Source organism: Salvelinus namaycush, chromosome 5, assembly GCF_016432855.1.
Source record: "Salvelinus namaycush isolate Seneca chromosome 5, SaNama_1.0, whole genome shotgun sequence".
Classification (NCBI taxonomy): Eukaryota; Metazoa; Chordata; class Actinopteri; order Salmoniformes; family Salmonidae; genus Salvelinus; species Salvelinus namaycush.
In genome coordinates this window covers 24,368,215-24,395,329 of record NC_052311.1, presented here as the reverse complement: position 1 = coordinate 24,395,329, position 27,115 = coordinate 24,368,215, and the positions used below count along the sequence as shown (strand labels likewise).

Sequence of the window (27,115 nt, the reverse complement as noted above, 5' to 3'; positions counted from 1 at the left end):
CCATCATGTCAGGTTTTCTGTATGGGAGTGCCCTTCTGATTTCTTCAATTGCCCACGTTCCTATTTTCAGCTCAGCCTCTGCTCTTTCCCTATGCTTTGTTCCTTCCTTCTTGAATAAGTGACTCTTATTCTTTTCAACCTCACTTTCTATTTCTTCCTTCACTGCTTCCTCTAGTTCTTTCTCCATAGTAAGGAGTTGCCCTTTTGATGGGGCAGCTCCACTAAGGTAACCTGCCTGTGTCCATTTTAGCCTCACTTCCTCCCACACCTTCTTTATTGTTTTATACTGTATTTTTCCCCCTGCTCTGTCCTTTATTCTCTGATCTAAGTATTCATTGAATTTGTGTTTGGGGACGGTGGTCGTGGCCATTTTGTCGTTAAGCTATGTCTGGGTCTATTACTATCTTGGTATACTTTAGCCCGTCACTGGTCGAAACCAGCGAAGTATCCTTGGCGCTGACACAGACCTAAACCTTGCGTCCCACCCTCGTGCACAAAGAATTTTATTGCCGTGTATTCAATGAATTATTTTTCCGTTTTCCAACAATATTTCAGCTATATCCTTTTGGAACAATATATTAGTATATTCAAGCGCTCCTAAAATAACTGGCATAATAATTTTAGGAACTTTTTCCCAAAAGTTATTATTGTTTTTAACTTATTCGATTAATTAAATATTTTGCCAAAATATTTCAGAAATGTCCTTTTGGGACAATATACTAGTATACTCTAGCGCTTCTAAAATAATTATAATAATAATTTTAGGAACTATTTTCCAAAAGTTATTATTGTTAATCACTTTTGCAATTGTTTGATTATTTTCCCAACAGTTTTCAAAAATGCTCTTTCGGGACAATATATTAATAGCCTCGAGCGCTTCTATAACAATTGTCAAATTAATTCTAGTCCTTAAGGAATTACCAACAGCACAAGAGGGAAAAATCAAGTCAACTTTCAGCGCGGCGGCTGCAAAACGGCCCAGACTTTTGACTCGGCGGTCACTCGCAACACAGCCTTAATTTAGAATATCAGTCTCGTGAAACGGTCAATCTGTTACATTTATTATTAATACTGAAATGTCAAGTTCAGACTTAATGCTGATGCTGCTAGTGGGGTGCCATACCCGCTAGGCCTCAGTTCAACTTGTACATACAATATCACATTAGATTCCTCACGGTAACACCTAGCTGATCAACTATTGCCCGACTATATGAACCGTATTTTTATTTTTATTTTATGGGTCCTCACGGTAACACCTAATTGATCACATCAACTATTGCCCGACTATTTGGACCTTTTCTTTTAATTATGGATTCCTCACGGTAACCCCTAGCTGATCAAATCAACTATGGCCCGACTATATGAATCCTTATAAAGCTTATTCCTCACTGTACATCTAGTCGATCAAATCGACTAGTGCCAGATTATTTGAACAAGTCTTGACCTATTATTACTCAGATATCCTTACACAATGCCTTCGGTTACGGACAGTTTTCACATAAAATTTAACAGTAATCCAATACTCACCCTCAGAAACACTGATCTTAATTTGGGTATTGACTATAATATAATATGCAGATTTCGATTTAACAGGTTCTGCTTACCTTTTATTTGTCGAGCTCTTTGATCAGTATCCTGAGGCGAGTTGAATCACCAAATTGCTCCTGATTACAGGTCACCCCTTCTTCTGGAATCTTTCTCCAACTCGTCTCTTCTCCTATCAACTTTCTATGGACCGAATTCAAAGGTTTTAACAAACCATCCTCTGCTACCAAGTTTTGTTGATAAAACATTTACTGGAGACAGGAGATCAAGTTGAGACATAGGACGAGGTGGATATGTTATAATAAGGCAGTTTATTCAAAGGTTTAGATATCTGGCAAATCGTGCTGCACGGCCCCGTTCTGTCTGACTCGTATGGAATCGTCGGAAAAGAGAGCGCTAAACATATTGTGCAGATTATATATGCAGTTAATGATGTAGGTTGATCTGGTAGTCTGGCCTTCTGATTGGTCGCTCTGGGTCGTGGGTAGTCCTGTTCGGGCCTGGTGTCGACGTTCCATTGGCTCTTAACATGGTTCTTTGTCTTAGAGTCACAACCTTGGAAAGAATGTGTATGCCTAATGTTGTTTCAGGGGCCTGTTCTGAGTGTGGGTGTGTGTGTGTCTGTGGTTGGTATCTAATGAGACCAACATGTGTCTAAAGAGAAAGAGGGGGTGGGTGCATGGATTTTGAAAAGATAGCTTATGTTGAGAAGTTGTTATAACAAGTTTCCAGTATCTATTACTATTTCTTACACTAGCTACGGTCGTTTGTGTTTTAAGTTAGCTAGCTACTGTAAAAGTTAGCAAGCTAACCTGTCCTTACATGTCATAATGTATTTCGGAGTTGTTTTGTGTCTCTACTTTAGTGTCTAGAAAGTTATCTTGTAATTCAGAGACACTTAACTAATTTCATCAGTGCGATTTCATGAATGATCTAGATTTTAAAAGCTTTTGATGTTGTAGGGTTTACCTGCTTTTGCAAGGGACGTTATTGTTGATCTTGCGTAATGATCGAATTTAGGTATGTTTTGTGGGCAGGGGAATGGGCTATTCCATTGCGGGGTTGAAGGGGTTGTTCATTTTGATGGCAGACAAAACCATTCCAGAAAGTGGGGTTGTGAACTTCGGCTAAGATTCATGGAGATGCTTCTGTCACCTAAAATAGAAGTTGGCTGACACATCTGGGGCACAAAAATGATATTGGATTTGGCAAATATTTTAAATATCTATAAAGGAATATAAGTGCACAGATTGGCAACACAGGGGAGAGGATCAGGTCTGGGAAAAAAAGATAGACATTAATCTCAAGTGGAGAGCATCCAAAACAAGAGAATGGAGGTAAGCCTACAGAAACATGATAGAGAGATGGAGTGAACCAGATGGGTGTGTTTGTGTCCTCTTTCTGCTAAATTGAGAGTAAATATGATATCACAGGAATAGCAGCCCAAATCCCAGAGCCAAACACGTTACCATTCTTACTCAAACAAAGGCTGTCTCAGAGCGAGAGCGTCACTTCCATGAGTGCCAAAAAAGAAGGGACTCTCACAAAGAGCGAGGCGAGGTGAGCATGACTCATTTACAGTCACAGCCACACATTCTTTCTATCTCTCTCAAACACACACAGGCTATTTCTTTCTCTCAAACACAGACACACACAAACTCAGTGTTCTCCTCAGATCCCAGTCTGTCTCAGCCGTCTGGGGGTCTGTATTTTTAGCTCTGAAATGAGCCGATGAGGGGTGTACAGACCCTCAAACAGATGTACCCTCTTCTCTTTCTCCATCCTTCGATACCCTCTTACCTCACAATGTGACGCAGGACCAGATGGAGCGAGCCCCTCCCACCACCATCCTCCTTTTGAGTATAGGCCTAGGACACACACAACAGCATGCTGCAAATAGAAACGCAAAGAAAGAGGATCCAAAAGCTGTTCAATACCTAGGGATGGACACTCCACCATACTATGCATGTGAGTATGTGTGTGTATTCTCATTTGCATGCCTACGTACAGTACATGTGTGCGTAAGATATGCTAGTGATTATGATCCAGAAATACACTGAAGATCTTCACACTTCCCTCTCACCTCTTTCTCTCTTCCTCCCTTTCGTCATCATAGACCTGCACTATCTGAACTGCGACTGACTGTGTTGTTATCGCATATGAATGTGAATGCCATTTACGTAGAGCATCATCCTCTCTATCCAAAGACATGGCAGCCAATCACAGCATGTTCACGCAGCCTCCAGTGGGGTGGAAAAAACTCATAATTCCTCTCTCGCTCGCTTTCTCTCCTTCCACTTGGTGATCTGTCCGGAACTGGAGGTAATTGACCTGACGGTTCATATTACCCTGCTCTGATATAGTAGATAGATGGAAGTGGTCACATGCGAATGTACAATAATGGATGTTGGTCACATTATTTTTAGCAGCGGGTGTCCTGATACTGCCCTTAGTACTTCATACTTCCATATTTCAAAGAATAGGAGATACAAATGTAGATAATGTGGTTACACGGCAGCAGATATATGGAGGGGTCAGGGCCTCACAGTGAACCATACAGCTTACCAACAAAACCACCCAGTTGGAATTGAATGAATACATTTCAGCCTCTCTGAACCTCATAACTGTCCTCTAAGCTCTCTGTATTTCTCTCTGGTCCCATTGACGTCATTGGGTGGCTGGGTTTGGGCTCGTTGAATAAGACACCCGTGTGAAGACACACGTCACCAAACAACGCCAACGACACGCCAACTCACAACAACAGACTCCGAGGGCCTAGCTGGGCAGCCAAGACAAGCACTGCCATCTGGGAGCGAGCGAGAGACAGAGGGAGGGAGGAGGGGATACAAAAAGAAAGAGGGAGCGAGCGAGCGAGAAGAATGTGACAAGGATGAAGGATGAAATAAAGGCAGATTGACTGATAGTTTTAAAATGATTCGCAGTACCATAAAAAGACTGACAACTAGACAAAAGAGCAGAAGAAGAAAGAGACATGAAAGATAGAGAGCGCAACTGAATATGAGTAGGCTCTCTGCGGCACATACGCATCAAAGTCTATTGCCTTCTAATGGTGTCTCTCTCTCTGTTCCTACATCAGAGTTGGTGCTAATGAGCTCCAAACAGACACCTGCAGAGTGCATGGACACATTATAAAAACATACCGATGATGCGATCATGACATATTATAACACATCAATAAACATGTTATGAACTGTGCTCTCCTTTGTGGAACGAGTGCAGGTATGGAAAGATTTGATAAGAAAGTAATGAGAGAGGGAGGGGTCAGAGAAGACAACATACGTGTGATGATGACTGATGTACAGTGAGACCAAATTGAGGGAGTGAGTTGTCATCAGAGCGAAGAAGGAGAGAAGTTGAGAGAGAAAGAGGGAGGGAAGGGTGAGAAGAAGCTGAGTTGTGATGAACTGTACCTGTATATATCCTGTAGAGAGGGAGACTTGGACGGAAAAAGAGAGTGAGATAGCTAGGAAACTAACATCTAAATGATTTGAACCCCTCGTGCTAGACAAAAAGTTCTGTGTGCGTGTATACATGCGTGTACATGCGTGTTTGTTTGTCCATCTGTATCTGCATCATTCAAGTGTCAATCTGTTGAAGGGGAGGATTAATTCTGGTGCTAAATGTCACTCTTTCACCCTATCCCATCTCCCCTGACTCACGACCCTCCCTGCCCCAAGACAACCACATTTTCCAATGTATCATAATTTAGCTAGTAACAGAGCAAAGAAGGAGGTGATCAAGACGTGAGAATGCAGTTCAAATCTCTCACACACACACACACACACACACACACACACACACACACACACACACACACACACACACACACACACACTCCAAACTCAATAAAAAGAGCTTGAGGGGTTTAAAAGCAGCAGATTAAGACTTTAAATGAGGCCATAATGAAGACTTTAAATGAGGCCATAATTAAGACTTTTGACCTGCTCAGTCTCAGCTAAAACCATCTGTCACGGAGTGAGCAACCAAATACGTCAAACCTCTGTGAGACGTTTTGGAAATGTATGTTACAATATCCAAAGACCAAAGAGAACTGTCAGTGTCTATTTAAAATGTCTCTTCATCCTTCTATAATCATTTCACATTATCCCCATCTATTTTCATTTCTTCTTCTTTGTTCCCTATTTGACCACTTTAGATGATATCCCTCTAGATCAGGGATGGGCAACTTTGATAGGGGTGGGGGCCACACAAAATCTGAACTCACCATGAGGGGCTGCAGTGGCTAGTCTGCATACCCACATTTCCTGCAATTCTACACATTTTGCCATGGGGTGTAGAGATTTGCCATTTTATAACTAAATTCATGCAATTCTACTCATTTTGTCATGGGTGGAGAGATTTGCCATTTTATAACTAAATTCATGCAATTCTACTCATTTTTCCATGGTAAGAAAAATGTACAGCTTTATGGTTAATTTCCTGCAATTCTACTAATTTTGCTATGGAGTGGAGTGAAATCTTGCAGTTTTGAATATGATATCTGAGTGGGAGTGACTAACAACATCAATGCCCCCCCCAAGTAATTTCACCATGATTACGACAAGTTTAGATAGCTGACTAGACTAATGTACCAATCTTAACAATGTTAGCTGACATGGGTTAATTGAGTGAGTCAGTGACTGACAATAAACTGCTCATGCACATCCACATTTCCAAATAGCACCTTGTGTATTCTACTATTATAACCCTCAACAGTAAAGACCCCGACTGACTTTCTATAGAAAGTTGGTAATTTGCCAATCCCTGCTCTAGACACTACACCTTGATAGGGACCTGTAATGTAGCAAAGGCTGTAAGTGTGTGTTTCAGGTGTTTTATAATACAGTGGTGTTGTACTGTTTTCTCCTTAGCGATTGTCTTTTGGAGGAAAGCCAGAGAAAGAGAGACTCCCACACAGTTCCGTTTTAGTAAAACCAAGAAAAAATTTATTCACAGCTTCCATTGAAAAGAAAATGTGCAACATTATCAGAGTTTCCTTCATATTCCATTCAACCACACGGTCAGGGGAGGAGGGAGTGGCACATGGAGAGTTACAAATAGAAATGCCCCGACACTCATCATTACCTGGTTGGGTTTGCATTTGATTTGACAGAGATGTACATTCAGCAATGCACCTGCTGTCGGGAGTGTGTGTGTGTGTGTGTGCGTTAGATCTGGAATCAAACAACTGTGTCTTCTGCTCCCAGTGGAATCATCTTAGACTTATTTAAATAGGACAGCTTGCTAACGAGAGGGATTGTTAAATGACTTTTAGCACGAGAGGCTACTGACAAACATACACACATTAAAGGGATGACTGGGGCACTCTTTATCTGGTGCTGACTCGCAGCAGGACACTGTCACTCCTTTGGACTGGATCAACACAGCTGGACCCGGGCTTCAGTCACCATAATGGGCTGTAGGTTCTTCCCAGTATACTGTCCTTCTGTGTGCATCTCACATGAACACAGAGAGAGACACACACTGTGGTCACGAGGGGAACGACAGACTTAGAAACAAGAGGTAGAGACGGACTATTGAAGGGAAAGATTTCCATATATATTTTCAAATCTCCTCAATCTTTACATACAGTACACTAATAAACATGATGGTGTTACTCATGGCAACAATCACCAATGGAAAAAGAGAAAGTAAAACCTGAAGAATGTTGAAGCATGGGCTTCATACAATAAACCACACAGCAGTATATGTATGTAGCCATCTAGTGTCACAAGTGTATCACTACCTACAGAGTTAGTGTGAGATATTTACAGTGTGGTTTCTATTGATGGTGTTGACAGGAAAAATAGATTACATGTCAAATGTTGGGAGATGGAGAGACACCCTCGCTTTCACTCCCTTACTGGCACTCTGACCTGGCCTGGTGTCTGCTATATGTCGTAACAACTCTTAATCCTATCACTCTCACACTCTCTCTCTTTTATCCTGTCTCTTGCTTGCCAGCATCCTTAACTCTTGTATTTTAGTTTCTGTCCTATCCCTGTTGCATACACGATCACATCCTTTACTTCACATCTATCCACCTCTCCTTTACCATTTCAGTGACAGATGTCTCACGACAGTATTTTTCCATAGGTATTATTGTCTTCCTACTATTCCCTCTGAGATGCCCTCTGTGTTCTCTGTCTCCTGCTGCGGTAGCCCTGTAGGAGCAGCACTCTGGTGTCTCTGGTCTCTCAGGTGGAGAGGTGAAGGTTGAAAGGTCAGTGACAAAGATGAAGCCAAAGGAAAGTGTTGCTTTTGAAAATATTTTCTTAGCAGGACTGGCACACAGTGGTTGACAATGGTGAGCGTTTGAAGCCATACAAAATAGCCAGCGTCACAACGCCTGCGTTGTTTGCTGCGAATATAAACTAGTAGTTATGGTGATAAAATTCCTGAAAATGCCACCAGCTTACTGAGTGGTATGAATTGAATGCAGTGCTATGTTGTGGTACTAAATGTATGGATGTCTTGGTGTGTTAGTGCGGTAGTAGCAGTAGTGATTGGAACTTGCGTAAGCTGGCCACACTATCGTGCTGTCATGGAGACAGAACCTGCTGCTGTGATGTCATCTCAGTGAAAAATGAGCTCAGCCCTATCAGCAGCAGCAGCGGCCTCCAATCAAATGGTGTCCTACACTGCATCTCACCTGTACTCCTGAGAGCAGCTCCCTACTGCCTGCCTGCCTGCTCCTGCATCAGTGTACCACCCCCTGGGGGCCAGGGGGGAAACTGAAAGGAATCAAGATCCAGGTGTGCAGAGGAGAAAGAGAAAGGAGTTGGAGAAATAGAGTTGGAGAAAAAGAGAAGCTGATGGGGCTGTTCAGCCAAAGAGAAGGTGGAGGCAGAGAGTTAGCACAGAAAGGGAGAAGAGAGGGATGAAAGACTGAGTGGGGGAGAAGGAGGAGGAGGGCAGGAGGACCGGGGTGTCGTAGCCGGGCGGACACTCAAGCTCGAAGCAGCGCACGGAGGCATCTTCGTTCCCGTAGTTGGCCCAGTACTCCTCCTGGTCCACCTTGGGCAGGTTCACCTCCTCCTCCGCAAGCTCGTACTTAGAGAAGAAGGAGGTGGAGGAAGGGTTGGAGGGCTGGTTGGGCTTGCCCGAGGAGAAGGGGTGCGCCTTGACTGTTTCGGAGCTCTTCTGGAAGATTCCTTTGGACGAAGCCACAGGCTTGTGCTTGGAGAACCACCATCTTGTCTTGGTGCTGAAGGTGGTCGTGGTGGTGCCGGCCAGTGACCCAGGGTCGGGGAGGGGGCAAAGGGCAAAGTCCATCTCTCGGAGGAAGCGCAGGTCCTGTCCGCGGCGGGGGGAGGGGGAAGTGCACATCAGCTCGGAGGAGGAGATGCGAGCTGTACGGAACCACTCCCACAGGGGGCGGGCCTCACAGCCGCAGGACCAGGGGTTCCCATTGAGGCGGAGGAACTGGACTGCCAGAGCATCTTTCATGGCCTGGCCCGGAAGCTCTGCCAGGGAGTTGTTGAACAGGTAGAGGATGGTCAGACGGCCCAGGTCGCGGAAAGCACGGCGGTTCACTTGCCGGATTCGGTTGTCGTGGAGCAGGAGGCGGTCAAGGTTAACCAGGCCGCGGAACGCGTTCTCGGACAGCGTGCGGATGCGGTTGCCGTGCAGGAAGAGGTGGTTCAGGTTGACCAGGTCGGAGAAGAGGTCGTCCTGGATGAAGTGCAGCTGGTTCTCCTGTAAGTAGGAAGGACATTGTCAGTGTGTGTGTGTGTGTGTGTGTGTGTGTGTGTGTGTGTGTGTGTGTGTGTGTGTGTGTGTGTGTGTGTGTGTGTGTGTGTGTGTGTGTGTGCAGGTGTGTGCAGGTGTGTGTGCGTGTGAGTTGTATGTGTATCCATACCTGCAGGTAGAGGAACTGCAGGCTGTAGAGCTTGAGGAAGAGGTCGTGGGGGAGAGCGGCCAGCTTGCAGCGATGCATGTGCAGGCTCTGCAGCTTCTCCAGTCCCCGGAACGCTCCACCCTCCAGTCGCCGTAGCGATGGGTTGTCACCAAGGTCCAGCTCTTCTAGAACCCTCAGGTTGCTGAAGGCTCCAGCCTCAATCAATGTGATGTTATTGGAGTAGAGCCAGAGAACCTATAGGGGGAGGGGTTGAAAAAGGAAGAGGTATATAGAAAGGGATCGTTACACATCTGAGAAAGGACACAGCTCCGATACGAACACACAGAGCTCAAATACTAAAGACAATATTATATTTAAATGCAAAACTATGCAATATCAATCCACAAAAACAATTACAGTTCATTAAAGAATAACCTACACAAAAACACACATATTCTAACCTGTGTCTCGAAGCCAAAAGAATCTGCTCTGAGCTCGGTGATGCGGTTGTTCTGCAGAAAGACGCGCTGGGAGTCGTAGGGCACTCCGGAGGGCACGGTGGTGAAGTTCTGAGACTGGCAGCTTACCGTCATGGGCGACGGGTAACACACACACAGCCTTGGACACGTCCCCGCCCCACTCGGCTTCACCGCCAACAACCACAGCACCAGCCATAGGGTGAGCCCACCTGAAACATAGACACACACACAGAGAAAGAGACAGATTAATATAATGGAACATTATAACAACTAGCAGATGAATTGTACAGTAAAGACAACCAGAAAAAGAGGGAGTGAAAAAGAGAAAGAGGGCAAGGGATGCAGAGCTGTTTTCAGCACTTGGAGCTGTCCAGTCGAGTGGTGCAGAAAGTTGTTGATGGACACGGATATGAAGCAAAAGCCAAGATTGGTGATCTCAATCTCGGATATGACGCAAAAGCCAAGATTGATGCCATGATCTCAAGTCTGACTAATAGGCCAGTCGCACTCATTCATAATAAATGACATTATACAAATCACCCGCCTATTCATCTCTACCTGATCATGTTACATAGGCTAGTCAGCCTATTGGGCATAGACCAGTTTAACTTCTAGTTTTGATTCACATTTGGTTGACTTGTTGAACTGATGTGAATTCAAAATGAAATCAACCAATCACCATCTCATTGGATTTAGGATAAGAGTTGGATGAAAAAAATAAGAAATTCCCTTACATTGATGACTTTTTTCAAATCCAACCAGTTTTCCACGTTGATTCAACGTCATCACATATATTTTTGTTGGTTGAAATGACGAGGAAACAACGTTGATTCAACCAGTTTTTGCCCAGTGGGAGTACAGGTTTATAATTCTGGTAACTTCATTCAACATTTATCTCAGACTAAATAGCTGAATGAGCGTAAAACCAATCTTCTTCACCTCTGGTTCGAAGTGCTATCAAGTTCTATCACACGAGCCACACAAGGGCTAAACAAGATTTACCCTAGTAGCCTAAATTCACGAGCCAACTTCACAAAAAGGTTGGCTCACGAAGAGGTTACAGAGTATGGACAAGCGTAAAACAAGGTAACCGGACCCGGCTCGGTTTCTCTCTGCACATGGATTATTCAGAGGCGGTTTGGCAAGCTCGGATAACCCGGCACAAAGAAAACATCGCTTGAAAAAAGTATCGCGTGACCATTCAGCTTACCCGGCAAATGTTCCAACGACCTCACCTTCATTACCCGAACCCGGTAATTTTACCGACATGGCTCGTTAACTGCGCGCGCACGGGACGTGGAGAGGACTTGTTTAGTAGGTGTGCGCAGCATGAACAATCTCCGCGCGTGTGTGCAACATGAACAATCTCCAAATGTGTTGTTTGTTTGTTGTTTGTTTAGTAGGTGTGCTCAACATGAACAATTTCCAAATGTGTTTTTGCTTTATAATGTTGAGGTGGATGGTGACTGAAAAGGATATAGGTTTTAAGTGTCATCTTGTTTGCAAGAGACAGATGTGTACTTCAGGAAGCCAACAACGTCTTTGAAAACGTGAATACAGTAGCCTAGATGTGTATGCATGCAAGCACGGGCATACAGGTAGGCTAGCTGTTTACGCACCTAACTGAACGAAATCAACTGAGTAGCTCAGTACTTGAGACGTTCTTGTCTATTGCTGTTCTGTATTCTCATGTTTCATGTTTTGTGTGGACCCCAGAAGAGTAGCTGCTGCCTCAGCAAAGCTACGGGGATCCTAATAAATACAAAAAATACATTAAACAGTGATTCACTGTAAATCATATTTTAGGACATCACCATCCTCATCCCCATTACCACCAACAACATCAAGACTAAAACAAAAAAACTAATAATGTAGCCAAGCCTAAATCCTATGAACTGAAGTCAACTCACTTTTGAAGTTGTGGATGTTGGAGCTCCAAGATCTCCGTGCAGTCGAGAGAGTTTCCATCTCGAACCAAAGCCGACAGCGAGTTAGCCTGAGCGCTGAGAAAGTGCCTGCTATCTCCGCTGAAGTTCAGCTCTGGTAACGGAGTCGGTGCGACTGAGTGAGTGACGAGCAGAATTCCCGGGATTGGGTTTATACTTGATGAGCTCGCGCCCACGGCTGTGGGCTGCAGCGGAATCTCTCATACGTCACCCTGTATGGGTCAGATTCGCGCGGGCGAATGGGAGGGGATGGGATGGATGAGAGGGTTGCTCAGAGGAAGCGACTGGAAAGGAGAGGACGCTCACAGTGGAGTGCGTGTGTATGTGTATGCGTGCGTGCGTTGAGGGAGCTCGGCGCGGTGTGAGTTTGGATCACAGAGGGGGGTTGGAGGAGGATAAGCAGGTGGGAAAAGAACATTTGGCTTAAAAACAAATAACTTTTGCTCATTTAAAGCATCAATCTGTAGTCGCTACATCCATTTTCGGACTTATACATTTATGATATGTACCCATTGATTCTTGAATAATATACATTTTAAATAAATGTTTCATGAGCTTAGTTCAACTGTTGTACCCCATCAGAACCCAAAATATAAGCTTGTTTCTTTTCTCCAACGTTTGTAAATAAAGCAAATATAAACAAACACTGTATAGCCTGGAAACATGGCTAAAACGACCATTTTGATAGCATGTTCATGGGTGATCAGTCCTTGCATCCATAGCCCAGTCTTTGCATTTGAGAGTGGTTACATTTCTCCATAACTCAGCTTTTTTACAGAAACAGTGGCGGGGATTTCGCTTTGTTATTGTTTCAAATGCCGATTGCCAGTTCGATGGCATGCGATTGAGAATATCTTAAAGTATTTTGTCTTTACTTAAAGAGAGCCTACCTGTGAGATGAGAGAGGGCATCATGAACGTCAATTACTATGCATGAATGAGGCAGTTAGTTAGGCCTAAAATCATAATCTCAAATTTACAGTATAGATAGTCGCTCTACAGCCAATAATAGTATGTCTTGATCATGCGTGTGTTATAGGCCTACATCAAACATTCATAACCTTTTACACAATAGTCTATACCGTTTCAAGTATTCTACCCTGATGCGCCCTAAAGGCACCGCAGCCCACAGGCCGTTTTTCCTTGGGATTTGACCACACATTTTCATCGATCTTATTAATAAGTGTGTTACTGTGTAAAAGGCTAGATCAGGGATGGGCAACTTTGATGGGAGTAGGGGCCACAACAAATCTGAACTCATCATGAGCGGCTGCAGTGGCTCGCGGGTCTGCGTACTCACATTCATACACACGCACGCAGTCAGAGCTGGCCCTTGCCTTTGGCTCCCACCTTGCGAGCAAATCATTTTATTGACAGGGGAGAGACAAAATGTCTGTTTCAGAGTTAATTTCCTGCGACTGTAGGCCTACACATTTTGCCATGGGGCAAAAAGAAAATATTGCTGTTTTAAAGCAAGTTTGCTGCAATTGTAGACATTTTTCTATAGGACGGAGAGAATGGTAAGTTAGTCTAGCCAGCTATCAAACAATCTTAAAAATGTTAGCTGACATAGGCTAATTGAGTGACAATCAATGACTGACATAACAATTAACTGCTGATGCTCAACCACATTTCCAAATTGCATCTTGTGTATTCTGTTATTCTAACTCTCAACAATTGAGACCCCACTGACTTTCTAAACAAATATATAGAGTACCATTCATAAGTTTGGACACACCTACTCATTCAAGGGTTTTTCTTTATTTGTACTATTTTGTACATTGTACAACAATAGTGAAGACATCAAAACTATTAAATAACACATATGGAATCATGTAGTAACCAAAAAAGTGTGAAAAGCTGTCATCAAAGCAAAGGGTGGCTACGTTGAAGAATCTCAAATATAAAATCTATGTTGATTTGTTTAACAATTTTTGGGTAGTTTTGATGTCTTCACTATTATTCATCAATGCAGAAAATAGTACAAATAAAGAAAAACCCTTGAATGAGTAGCTGTGTCCAAACTTTTGACTGGATCTGCATTTATTTTGTTTAATCCTTGGGCCTACAAAAGGGGGGCAGCGGGCGCCAGTTACCTATCCCTGGGCTAGATAGATTCATACTTCAAAAGACTGAAGTTGCTAGACCTTTCAGTGTGCGGATGTTCTGAAGAAAATGTTGTCAAAACATCCATTCACGTGTCGTTACACGCAAGACTGACTGGTTTATTTTTGTACCGTTAGCAGGACATTCTGTCTGACTACACTCAAATTTTTGGGGGGTTGTTTGGTTGACCCAACTGCTGGGTTGCAGGCACTTAGTTGGGTTGTTTTTTTGTAGCCTCCCTAAAAGCCTATGCTAATCCCATTGTTGGGATAGATACCACTTTATTATAGTATGTAATAAAAAAATCATAATATTCTAGCAATATGTGACAAGTGCAAAAAAATGCAGGGAATAAAAATAATTTGCAGCATATAAACTCAACATGATCAACAGGAATGACATTTACTCTCACGGGTGGCCAATAAGATATATTAGAAAGCCACACCCCTAATAAGCCACACCTCCTACAAATAATAAAATGACCCAGCTGCTAGGTCAACCCAGCATGAAAGTAAAAAATAACCAACTGATTGTTAAATTACCCCATATTTGGGGAATCTCATCAACCCACCAGTTTGGATTATTCACGCAACCCAACAGGCAATATTTACCCAGCCTGTGTTACCAATGAACTCAAATTGGGTTGTTTTTAATTAACCCAGCCTTTTTTTTAGTGTAGAATCAGATGAATCAGTCAGGTATTTGCTTGATATTAGTTTTGGATTAGGTTATTGATTTGTGAAATTACAACCAAAGAAGAAAGTGTCCAAAAGTAGGGCATAACCTGAGTCTGGATCTCCTTGGTGAATGGACAGAACACTACTCAATGTGTGTATGTTTGTGTGTGTCTGTTTGTGCATGCGTGCGCAGTCTGTGTGCGTTCTAAGGTACATTTCAGTGGGTGGAGGAGGGGGGTGGTTTGGTAGGGATTTTATGCAGCATGTGTGTGCATGGTTAAGACATGTTTTGGGGGTGGGTTGAGTCAGAACTGAGTCCTCTCCTGCCATGACTTGGGTCAACGCTGTTCCATTTCCAGCAGCATGATGCACACAGTCTGTTCCTGATGGCAACACAGAGGTAACGGCACAGAACAATAACAATTGCTACTCAGGAGAAGGTCAGCTCCACAAGCTGTGTAATAGCATATGACATCATTCATTCGCAGAGGACATCTTTGTGTGTGTGTGTGTGTGTGTGTGTGTGTGTGTGTGTGTGTGTGTGTGTGTGTGTGTGTGTGTGTGTGTGTGTACCTAGGATCTTTTGCAGAACAATCACTCTACCAAAACCTTGGTCACAACTTAAAATATCTGGTGATCAATTAACCAGCTAGCAATCTGCTATGTGTGTGTTAGTGCACAATGTTCCTTGAGCCTCTAAGCTTTGTCTTAGTCAGCTCTGTGAGCTGGCACCAGCGGTCACCATGGGTGGCCATGGAGAGTTGGTAAGGGGTGGAGGGGTTGGAGAGGGGAGGGATAGGGGGAGTGGAGGAGTGAGAAGCCAATTGCACAGCTGACTGAGGGTGGCTCAGCTGACTGACTCTGTGTGCCCCCCTCCCTTCATCACGCACCCATACATTGGTCATGAGGCAGTATGTGTGTGTGTATATGTGTGTGTGTGTTAGTATTCTGTCGATGATCTATTGAAGTAGTCAGAGATCACAAGCCTTCACTACAACTTTCTTTCTTTCTCTGCTCTCCCTCCTCTCTTTCAAATCCCTCTCTCTACACTAACATGTGATCTGGTGTAAACACAACATATTGAAAAGATTTGTCCTCCTGTCACATGCCGACTCATCCCTCCTCGAAAATACCTACGCACCCCTACACACATGCACCGACCCCCATAGCCACCACCTACACAAAATCAGGTGTAACAGTATAACTTTAAACCGTCCCCTCGCCCCGACACGGGCGCGAACCAGGGACCCTCTGCACACATCAACAACTGACACCCACGAAGCGTCGTTACCCATCGCTCCACAAAAGCCGCGGCCCTTGCAGAGCAAGGGGAAACCCTACATCTAGGTTTCAGAGCAAGTGACGTAACTGATTGAAACGCTACTAGCGCGTACCCGCTAACTAGCTAGCCATTTCACATCCGTTACACAGGCATGGACACATACAGTACAGAGCCAAACCCACACAGACACGTTTCTACTATAGATGCAAACATACTATACACACATGAAATGAAGAGAGATGGGCAGAGCAGAGAGATAATAGAAGGGAGAAAGAAAGAAAACCAAGGGGACGAGGATTAAAACAGACATGGAGTGGTTGAAGAGAAATAGGACTACTAGGGTGGGATATGAAAGGGAGGAATGACTGTTTCTCTTTTTGGTTTCCTGTCCTTTTAGAATACAGAAAACATGAGAGTGCATTAGTGGATGTATTGAATGACGTTCAGCCGGTATTCTAGTAAGAGTGTTGACTGATAGTGTGAAAGAAAACAAAGGAGAATCCCACTTACAATTACATAACTGTGATAAATCAGAGGGAGCTGTATAAATCTCTGCCAGAGTCTGTGTGTATGTATGTGTGTGTCATGAAAAAAACTTTCCCTCTCCTTCTCTTTCTGCCTTCGAGACTTGATTTAAAAAAAGACACAAAAACATCACGTCAGGCTCATTAGCACTGACTCAATTATTTATATCTCATTCTCCTCCCTACATTTCTCTATTGCTGTTTCTTATTTGTTCATTCCTTTATTTTTACATTGTGACGTGGGATGGGGATCATTGATGACGCAGATAGACGACAGTCACCGAACTAGACTGAACAAACAGCTGGGCAGGAGCTGTCTGAGTGTGACTCAAAATAACAGAGAGACTTGAAAATATGTGTTATTTCAACAGTTTCAAAACTAAAATTAAGTAAATTAAAGTTTATCTTCAAGTTATTTACTTCAACCTAACTAGGTGGCAGTGGTGTAAAGTACTTAAGTAAAAATACTTTAAAGTATTACTTAAGTAGTTTTTGGGGGTTTCTGTACTTTACTATATTTTTGTCAAATTGTACTTTTACTTCAATACATTCCTAAAGAAAAGAATGTACTTTTTACTCTACATTTTCCCTGACACCCAAAAGTACTCGTTACATTTTGACAGGAAAACGGTCCAATTCACTCAATTATCAAGCGAACATCCCTGGTCATCCCTACTGCTTTTGATCTGGCGGAGTCACTAAACACAAATGCTTTGTTTATACATTTTGTATGAGTGTTAGAGTGTGCCCCTGCTATCCGTCAATAAAAAAAACGAGAAAATGATGCCGTTGAAATTATTTGTACTTTTACTTTTGATACTTAAGTACATTTGAGCAATTCCATTTCCTTTTGATACTTTAGTATATTTAAAAGCAAATACTTTTACTGAAGTAATATTTTACTGGGTGACTTTCACTTTTACTTGAGTCATTTTCTATTAAGCTATCTTTACTTTTACTCAAGTATGTCGACTGAGTACTTTTCCCACCACTGCTAGGCTGGAGACCGTTCACGTCCTACCTCAACACAAGGCGGTGGTAAACTGCTCACAAGTGGAGGGTCGTCACTTGTTACCCCACCCACAAAGTCACAAACCCCGCCTATTTCCACAGTTCATCTTCTTAAACATTTATTTTAAACCTAACCTTAACCACACTGCTAACCGTATGCCTAACCCTAACTTTAAATTAAGACCAAAAATATAATTTTTGTTTTCGTGAATTTGTACAATACAGCCAATTCTGACTTTGTAGCTGTGGTAGCTAGTGGAAACCCCAAGCGGTCCCCAGTCGCTATTCATTGACGTCGCGGTATTATGTACTGTATTTTCCTGCTTTCATTTTTTCTTGTAGCTAGCCTGCTAGCTAGTTGACAACAATGGGCGATAGTGAGCAGGTAGAGTGGACGTTTATGAAATTATACCTTAACGATATTGGAAACGCTCTTTCAGATAAATCTGGAACATGGATGTCGAAAAGAAGTAGGTGGCATGCTAATGTTTCAACACATAGCAAAATGTTAACGTCACCAGCTAGCTATTTGCTGCTTTATGTTTCAGCCAAGGCGGTAGCGTTAGCTAGCATCTATAGCTAGCATAGTCATTCACAAGTTCTGCAAGTAGAGTTTTAAACGTACATCGTCTAGGGGTCAAGCATCGCGACCTAATTAGCAATGCCTGATGCCACTGGGCACACACTGGTTGAATCAACGTTGTTTATTGAAATGACGTTGAACCAATTTGGAATATACGTTTAATTGACGTCTGTGCCCAGTGGGATTGTTTCCACTAGTTACCACAGGTACAACGTCCAAATTGAGTGTATTGTTAAAAATACATAAAAACAAAAAGTAGCTTTTTGGTCTTAATTTAAGGATATAATTAGGCATATGGTTGTCAGTGTGGTTAAAGTTAGGTTCAAAATCACATTTTTAAGAATAAAAATAGTAGAAATAGTCGGGGTATATGACTTTGTGGCTGTAGTAACTAGTGACTAGCAGCAAAGGCTACATATGAGAGATAACAATAGAGCCCCACAGTGGATGTGCCATAATACTCATAAAACCTAGCGGTCAAACACGAAAATGGTTCCAATCATTTCCCACATAGGGGATATTAGAAACACCTAAAATAAGGGCTGTGTTTCGTGTAGGCTTACCCTAGCGTGACGTTTTGATAACCATGTAAATCTCTCTCGACTAGGTGACCTTTATCACTGTATTTGGCTCTATTTACGCTGATTCGAAAATGCGATTTAACATAAAAGACTACAAATCCCTGCAAGCTCCTCCACATCATCTCTAACTTACACCTTTGCTAACAGGTATTGTGTCAATTTAAAACTTGCACAAAAGTCACAGAATTTTCCATTTAAAGAAAAGTAGCAAATTGATTATTTACTACATTTAGCTAACATCCGAGATTCTTAACTTTGCCTCGATTCGGTAGTCTCGTCCAGATCATCAAGGCATTTGTTGTTCTTTATGATAGCCACATTAGCAGCAAATTAGCATTTCCTTTTTGGGGGGTAAATAACGGCAACTACATTGATAAGTCACCTTGTCCTAGAAATATTTATGCGGTTATCAAAACGTTACGCAAGTGTAAGCCTACATGGAACGCAGCCGTTCTTTTAAATAAAAAATTCAAAAATATGGTCTGCGGTAAACACAGGTTTAGGAGATCGTATATGTCTTGTTCAATGAGATCATGTTCATCAGCTAATGTCACTTTAAATTCATTTTGACGCATTTATGTAATAAAAAGCTCACAAAGGCTTCATAATTCATGAAGGTAATGTTAACTGACTAATATTATCTCATAGAACAAAGCATATAAGATCTCCAAGCCTGTGTTAACTTCAGACCTTATTTTTGGCATTTATCCCAAAACCACATTTTTTCCCCCCATAGGAATGGCTGAACGAACCAAAGGTAACTCATTTCTGTTTTTTAGGACTACAAGCTGGGGAGCTCTATAGGGTCTGGTTCCAGCAGATACCTTCTCACGCCACAGATGCTGTGAGACATATGGGATGAGACAGGATGTCGAATGGTGCTAGTTTGTACTAGCTAGAGTGAATGGTAGTTTATACTAGCTAGAGTGTCTGCTAGGTAGGTAGCGTGTACTAGCTAGGTGCACAAGCAACAGTGGTTAACATAACGGCCTGGACCAGAGCTAGTGCCCCGACTGGTATGTTCGTAGCACACTGACGCCCTGAAACAAAGCAACTCACGCGATACAAGAAACCAACAAATGTCAACAGGTTGCGAGCACACATACCATTTCAGATGGAAAAATACCATCTGAGACACATGCGCTTTGAGGTTTGTAGACCACGCGGCGCAATTGGGCATAATCTGCAGCAGGAGGCTTCTCAGAAATAATCATTTTGATTCCCAGCACACACAGCTGGGGCGTATTCATTACGCCGATTCTGTTGAGAAACATTTTTACAATGTTGGACAAATTCAGGTAGGTCCATCCCCGTTTCGTTTCGTCTGCTTCCGTTTAAGAAATGTTTTGCAGCAGAATGGGCGCAATGAACACGCCGCTGATCAACCCTAGTGGGTCTAAAGCTTAAATTAATACATCACTTCATTAGGGATTCTTGTTACGGACTGTTTCCAGACAATTGTCCTTGGAAAACCTAATAAACTTTTAGAAATAATAAAACATATTTAGTCTGTAGAAACTACATTTTGGTATTTTATTCTACTCTACACACAATGCTGTCTCTCCGCCATGGAGCTTATACTCATATTAAATAATATCTTCAATAAGAATGTAAAACAACAAATGCATAATAAAACCTCTATTGATTGAGATGTTCCAGAAAAAATCTTAAAATGATAATGTCTAAGACACTGCATCTCAGTGCAAGAGGCGTCACTCCAGTACCTGGTTCGTATCCAGGCTGCATCACAACTGGCCTTGATTGGGAGTCCCATAGGGCGGTGCACAATTGGCCCTGCATCATCCGGGTTTGGCTGGGGTAGGCTGTCATTGTAAATAAGAATTTGTTCTTAACTGTCTTGCCTAGTTAAATAAAGGTGAAAAAAAACCTAATTGGGCCTTATATGGGAAGTATAAAAAAATAAGTGCTCTTTCAAAAGGTTATAAAACCCCGCTCCACTTTTTCCCGCAGGCAGCCGGTTCTATCATGAAGAACAACAGACAGGGGTGACACCCACTCAAAGGTTTGAGAGGCAGCTGAGAACTCCCCAGAGAAACTCCAGGTGGCAAAGTCCCAGGACGCATTCTAAACACCTGACAGAAGAAGAGAGGGGGTTTTCTCCTGTGTCTGGGTCTGGGGAGGAGAGCGACAAGGAGGCCTCCCCACCAAAAAGGAGGACCACAATAAGCAGCTCCAAAAAGACAAGAACCAAGTCTCACACAAAGGATTATGATGACTGTTCTGGGACAGAATCTGGCGAGCAGCCAGAGAAGAGCACACAAAGCAACTCAAAAAAGAAAAAGACTAATACTCACTGTAAGGAGGAGGATAATGACAACTTGTCAGACAAACCAACTGTGGTGGCTTCCCCCAGAAAAAGGAGCAGGCAATGTAGTGACTTCAATGTATTTGAAGCAGAGGCTGAACCATGTAATACTGTGTCTGAGCCTGAGGTGGAGGTAGTTGTGGAGGGGGAGACTGGAGTGGCGTCTGTTTCTAAGAGGTGGAAACAGTACAACCCCCCCAAAATAACTAAGCCTCATGCCGAGGACAAAGCTGAGAGTGAACATTATGAGTTGGTAGAACAGGCTGAAGAGACTCCCATTAGAAAAAAACTTAGCAAGTCTAAAAAGGTAAGAACGAGGACTCCCTCTGAAGACGTGGGGGAAGATGAAAGTGACCACTTTGAGACGGAAGGACATGCTGCAGCTGAAGACACTACCCTCAGAAAAAGACAGAGGTCGATGAAATCTAGAAAGAAGAGATCCAAGAGTCCTTCGAAGAAGGCCAGAGATGCAGAGAGTGATGATGAATCAGGCAAACATGTTTCCAAGACTCTGCCTAAGGACTTACATGAAGAAGAGAGTGACCAAGATGCTGAGACTCAGTCTAAGAACCTCAGTGAGGAGAGTGACCAGGACTCCCAGACGGAGCATAAAGGCTTAGGTGAAGAGGAGTGGCACCGCTCTGACCATCCAGAGGAGGAGACAGAACAGGAGGTGTTACCTGCAAAGAGAGAAAGAGGACCCAAGAGCACGAAGACTGTGAAGTCAGATTCCAACTCTGACTCTGAAAATGTCACTGTTAAAAACAAAGGCAAAAAGCAAGGTGCCAGGGGTTTGAAGGCACCAAGAGTAAGATTTAGACCACCTATAGAGAAAAAGAAAATGGTGAAAATACTTCATATTTGCAGTTTCTGTGAAAAGGTCCTGCCAAACAGGGATGCTCTGAGTAGGCACCTTCAGCATCACACAGGGGAGAAGCCTTACCACTGTGAAGAGTGTGGCAAAGACTACGGCAGCAAAAACACCCTGAAGATTCACAATATGCAGGTTCACCACAAGGGGACAAAGGACTTCATATGCAATGATTGTGGTCAACAGTTTACCCACTTCACGTACCTCAAACGCCACCTGTACTCCCACACGGACAAGGAAAAGAGGCCACACCTGTGCAATGTGTGTGGGAATTATTTCATCCAGAAGTCTCACTTGGACCGTCACAAGATGATTCACACCGGAGAGAAACCATTCAACTGCGAACACTGCGCCATGGCCTTCAATCGTCCGGATTCCCTGCGGATGCATCTGAAGCTACACGTGTCGGGCAGTGAGGGGCCAAATCTGGCAGAGCAAGAGAAGACAAAGTGCACAGCGTGTAAGAAGAGCTTTGTCAACCCAAATTACCTCAAAGTCCACATGAGAATACACACTGGGGAGAGGCCATACAAGTGTGAGGACTGTGCCAAGAGCTTCACCCAGATCAGTATTCTCAACGCGCACCGACGCACGCACACTGGAGAGAAGCCACACGAGTGCAAGGCGTGCGGCAGCTGCTTCACCCGTCGCAAGTACCTGGATGATCACATAGGCAGAAAGCATGGGTCTTTTGAGCAAATGAATGAACAGGAGGATGAACAATGATAACTGAGTTTTTAGGTGTTGTGATTTAATGTGTGTAACACATAATATAAATATTGAAGATCAGGCAAGGCTGGACTGTTGCATAGTAGTTTCTCTTGTGATGTTGCAGGATGTTTTTTCCTGTCATGCCATGATAAAAATACTGTTTTGGCTTTATAGTGGTGCCCATTCTGAAAATGGTTCATTCCTTTGAATCTAAACTAAACTTTGATGGTCCACACAATTTACTGTAATGCTTTCAACTTTGATGGTCCACACAATTTACTGTAATGCTTTCAACTTTGATGGTACACAGAATTTACTGTAATGCTTTATTGGTTTGCAAAAGTATGTGGACGACTGCTCGTCGAAATATCTCATTCCAAAATCCTTGGCATTAATATGGAGTTGGTCCCCCCTTTGCTGCTGTAACAGCCTCCACTCTTCTGGGAAGGCTTTCCACTAGATGTTGGAGCGTTGCTGCAGAGACTTGCTTCCATTCAGCCACAAGAGCGTTAGTGAGGTCGGGCGCTGGTGTTGGGCGATTAGGCCTGGCTCACAGTCGTCGTTCCAATTCATCCCAAAGCTGTTTGATGGAGTTGAGGTCAGGGCTTTGTGCAGACCAGTCAAGTTCTTCCACACCGATCTCGACAAACTATTTCTGTATTGACCTCGCTTTGTGTACGGGGGTATTGTCATGCTGAAGCAGGAAAGGGCCTTCCTCAAACTGTAGCCACAAAGTTGGAAGCGCAGTTATTGACAGACAATTTTTACACGCTAGGCGCTTCAGCACTCGGCGGTCCCGTTCTGTGAGTTTGTGTGGCCTACCACTTCGCGGCTGAGCCGTTGTTGCTTCCAGACGTTTCAACTTCACAATAACAGCACTTACAGTTGACCGTGGCAGTTCTAGCAGGGTGGAAATTTGACAAACTGACTTGTTGGAAAGGTGGAATCCTATGAAAGTCACTGAGCTCTTCAGTACTGGCCATTCTACTGCCAATGTTTGTCTCTGGAGATTACATGGCTGTGTGCTCGATTTGATACACCTGTCAGCAACGGGTGTGGCTAAAATGGCCGAATCCACTCATTTGAAGGGGTGTCCACATAATAACATGACATACACTATCAACAATGTACAGTAAGATCTATTAGGTTACAATTGGGGGGGGGGGGGGGGGGGGGAGTGTCAGTGTGGTTTATTTGCGTCATACATTGTCAAATTAACAATCAAACTGGAGAATAAATTCCAACAAAGTAACATGACTTTATTCATATTTTCATTGACAAGTAACTGGGCTGATACTCAACCAGACTTTTGTGGTATTTTTAAACCATTAAGCTTTATGCTTACACACTATCATTTATTTGTTCTCCATGTTGAATCAATCGTTTTTTATACTTATCATAATTTTGAATTGATTGCTTGGTGGTTTTTCTTCTTTTGGACTGAAAAATACATCTTCAGGCATAAACCAAATGAATTGTTTGAAACTAAGTGTATCTGATATTTTCTCCTTGCCATTACTGATATTTATTATTTTTTTATTTCACCTTTATTTAACCAGGTAGGCCAGTTGAGAACAAGTTCTTATTTACAACTGCGACCTGGCCAAGATAAAGCAAAGCAGTGCGACACAAACAACAACACAGTTACACATGGAATAAACAAACGTACAGTCAATAACACAATAGAAAAAATCTATATACAGTGTGTGCAAATGAGGTAAGATTAGGGAGGTAAGACAATAAATAGGCCGTAGTGGCGAAGTAATTACAATTTATCTATTAAACACTGGAGTGATAGATGTGCAGGTTGAAATGAATTGGACATAAGAAATAACATCTTCATACTTTTCTTTCTTTCAACAGTAACTCTGGGAGGTAAAACATTGGAGAGTGGTAATTGAGTCATTCATAATGTCAAGATAAAAAAAAGTTGAATCTAATGTCTGCATGTAGATATTACACAGTCATTGTACCTGCCTAATATGCATAATATTGCGTGAAATAATCCCTTAACAATGAATAGAGTACATTCCCAATACAAATAAGGCTTGTATATGTTGACTTCCATGTATAAGGCATGTCCTTTTACTCCGTTATACTGTATTTACCAGACACCGTTTATCTAGTGGGGTGCTGATCGTGCTGTGCAATACTGTTTGCTGAAAAAAAATCAGCCGTGATTACCACATCCTGTTCTACGATACATAAACCCTATAAAGGTTCTCGCTGTTATGTTATTTGTTGGTTCGACACTTAAAATACTTCCCATATAGACAGACCATCTGTCATGTTGACAGGTTTTGTTAATAAGAGGGTCCTGTGGAAATAAATAGCGTAATTTGGAAACAGGCTGCATTCTCTGTTAATGCCAGTAGGTGGCAGACGTGTACCGTTTCTACTCTGTCAAGAGGTTGATTTAAGAGCAGCTCAAACTCTTTAAAACATTGCTCTCTTCCTGACAATACTTAGCCTACTGGTCAGCTGCTAGATAAGCAAAAACCACTTGGGCTAGCTAACGTCAGCTACAGTGCCTTCAGAAAGTATTCATGCCCCTTATTCAACGTTTTATTGTGTTACAGCCTGAATACAAAATGTATTAAATCGATTTTTTCTCTCACCCATCTACACACAATAGCCCATAATGGCATTTTTGCAAATATATTGAAAATGAAATACATAAATAGCTAATTTACATAAGTACTCACACCCCTGAGTCAATACATGTTAGATTCACCTCATAGGCAGAGATTACAGCTGTGAGTCTTTCTGGGTAAGTCTCTAAGAGCTTTGCACACCTGGATTGTAAAATGTTTGTACATTATTCTTTAAAAAATTCTTCAAGCTTTATCGAGTTGGTTGTTTATCATTGCCAGACAGCCATTTTCAAGTGCCACCATAGATTTTCAAGCCAATTTAAGTCAAAACTGTAACTACACCACTCAGGAACATTCAATGTCATATTGGTAAGCAAATCCAGTGTATATTTGGCCTTGTGTTTTAGGTTATTGTCCTGCTGAAAGGTGAATTCAGCTCCCACTGTCTGTTGGAAAGCAGATTGAACAAGGTTTTCCTCTAGGATTTTGACTGTGCTTAGCTCTATTCTGTTTCTTTTTGTCTTTTTTACTGGTAGATCAGCTGTAATTTTGCAGATAGATTGTGGCTTCTATCAATGTAATTGTCCGTATCATGCCCAATCCCCCATATATTTTTTGCTAAATATATATTTTATTTTCCTTTATTATTTTCCCATAACCCTAACATCTCTCCCCTAATTGGAGTAAACTAATGGACAACAATACAGCTTATACATACTAAATACATTTTAAGGACAAGGTACCTTTTACATTACCGTAAATTATATTTTCTTTTTTGTCCCACTTCAGCTCCCCTCAACTCCTCCCATCTAGCTGTGAAAACCGTCCAGTTTTGACTTCTACTTCCATATATTTTTTAACTGTGCTGTGATGTTTCACAAAAGTTCTGAACTTTTCTATTCCCATAATTTCTACAAATGGTAGATTAAGAGTATTATTATATTATTGATCAAATTACTTTGGCTTTTCAAGTCACCCAGCAGTGCTATTTGCAGAGTTCGCGTTAGGTAAATGTGATTTTTCAGCTATTCCTGAACCTGCGACCAAAAACAAGCTACGTATGGGCAGTACCAAAACAAGTGATCTAATGATTCTGTCTCTTCGCAGCAAAATCTGCAGAGCTGGGATGGTTGTATCACTCATATACATAACATTCTATTGGTTGCAAGGATTTTGTATACTCATTTAAATAGAAAATGTCAAAGTTTTGAATCCGGCGTTGTTTTGTATATCAGTTGTGCAATGGAATCGGCACATCGAAATCTCCTCCCAATTACTTTGCAACCTGTATGGCTCAGCTGTCAATTTGCTGGTCCTAAAATTGAACTGGTATACTTTTTTTTATTAATCTTTTTTTTAAAATCAAATTTTGGTCTTTAATGCAGGGCCGACAGACACGTTCCTTTTAGCTTCTCCCACTTCCACTTACCTCCTCCAGTTTTTGCGGTAATGCTGCAATCAGTTTTAGATAGAGCAGACATTTACATATAGTTTTGTTAGCTGCATGTGTGCAGTGGTGGGAAAAGTACCCAATTGTCATACTTGAGTAAAAGTAAAGATACATAAATAGAAAAGTCACCCAGTGAAATAGTACTTGAGTAAAAGTCTAAAAGTATTTGGTTTTAAATATGTAATTGCTAAAACATACTTAAGTATGAAAAGTAAAACTATAAATCATTTCACATTCCTTATATAAAGCAAACCAGATGGCACAATTTTCTTGTTGTTTTTTAGTGATAGTCAGGGGCACACTCCAACACTTGGACATAATTTACAAACAAATAATTTGTGTTTAGTGAGTCCGCCAGATCAGAGGCAGTAGGGATGGAAAGTATTCAGTCCCCTTGACTTATGTAAATGAAGTATTTATGTTACAAAAAAATATATATATTTGCAAAAATATCCAAACAATTGTTTTTGCTTTGGAATTATGGGGTAATGTGTGTAGATTGAGGATTGTATTTATTTAATCAATTTTAGAATATGGCTGTAATGTAACACAATGTGGAAAAAGGGAAG

General features: G+C 42.2%; 2 protein-coding genes across 2 annotated transcripts; one reads left to right on the top strand and one right to left on the bottom strand.

Annotated features, from left to right (window-relative positions):
- Positions 1 to 8,391: 8,391 nt before the first annotated feature.
- LOC120047443 (reticulon-4 receptor-like 2) lies at positions 8,392 to 11,853 on the bottom strand. Its single transcript, XM_038992972.1, has 4 exons — positions 11,796 to 11,853; positions 9,868 to 10,094; positions 9,428 to 9,661; positions 8,392 to 9,264 (listed from the first exon to the last, which is right to left on the bottom strand). The coding sequence occupies exons 1-4, from the start codon at positions 11,851 to 11,853 to the stop codon at positions 8,392 to 8,394; spliced, it is 1,392 nt and encodes a 463-aa protein (XP_038848900.1).
- A 5,865-nt stretch (positions 11,854 to 17,718) lies between these two features.
- On the top strand, positions 17,719 to 22,929 carry LOC120048087 (zinc finger protein 37-like). The gene is made up of 2 exons (XM_038993786.1): positions 17,719 to 17,900; positions 20,566 to 22,929. The coding sequence occupies exons 1-2, from the start codon at positions 17,798 to 17,800 to the stop codon at positions 22,515 to 22,517; spliced, it is 2,055 nt and encodes a 684-aa protein (XP_038849714.1). The 5' UTR covers positions 17,719 to 17,797; the 3' UTR covers positions 22,518 to 22,929.
- The last annotated feature ends 4,186 nt before the right edge of the window (positions 22,930 to 27,115 follow it).

What these genes read in the sequence shown, in the direction of transcription:
- LOC120047443 (XM_038992972.1), bottom strand. Translation starts at nt 11,853, where the DNA reads ATGGAAACTCTCTCGACTGCACGGAGATCTTGGAGCTCCAACATCCAC. An exon ending in CAACATCCACAACTTCAAAA is followed by an intron (nt 10,095 to 11,795) that starts GTGAGTTGACTT and finishes TCTATGTTTCAG; the next exon opens with GTGGGCTCACCCTATGGCTG. An exon ending in CTTTTGGCTTCGAGACACAG is followed by an intron (nt 9,662 to 9,867) that starts GTTAGAATATGT and finishes CTCCCCCTATAG; the next exon opens with GTTCTCTGGCTCTACTCCAA.
- LOC120048087 (XM_038993786.1), top strand. Translation starts at nt 17,798, where the DNA reads ATGGGCGATAGTGAGCAGGTAGAGTGGACGTTTATGAAATTATACCTT. An exon ending in AACATGGATGTCGAAAAGAA is followed by an intron (nt 17,901 to 20,565) that starts GTAGGTGGCATG and finishes TTTTTCCCGCAG; the next exon opens with GCAGCCGGTTCTATCATGAA.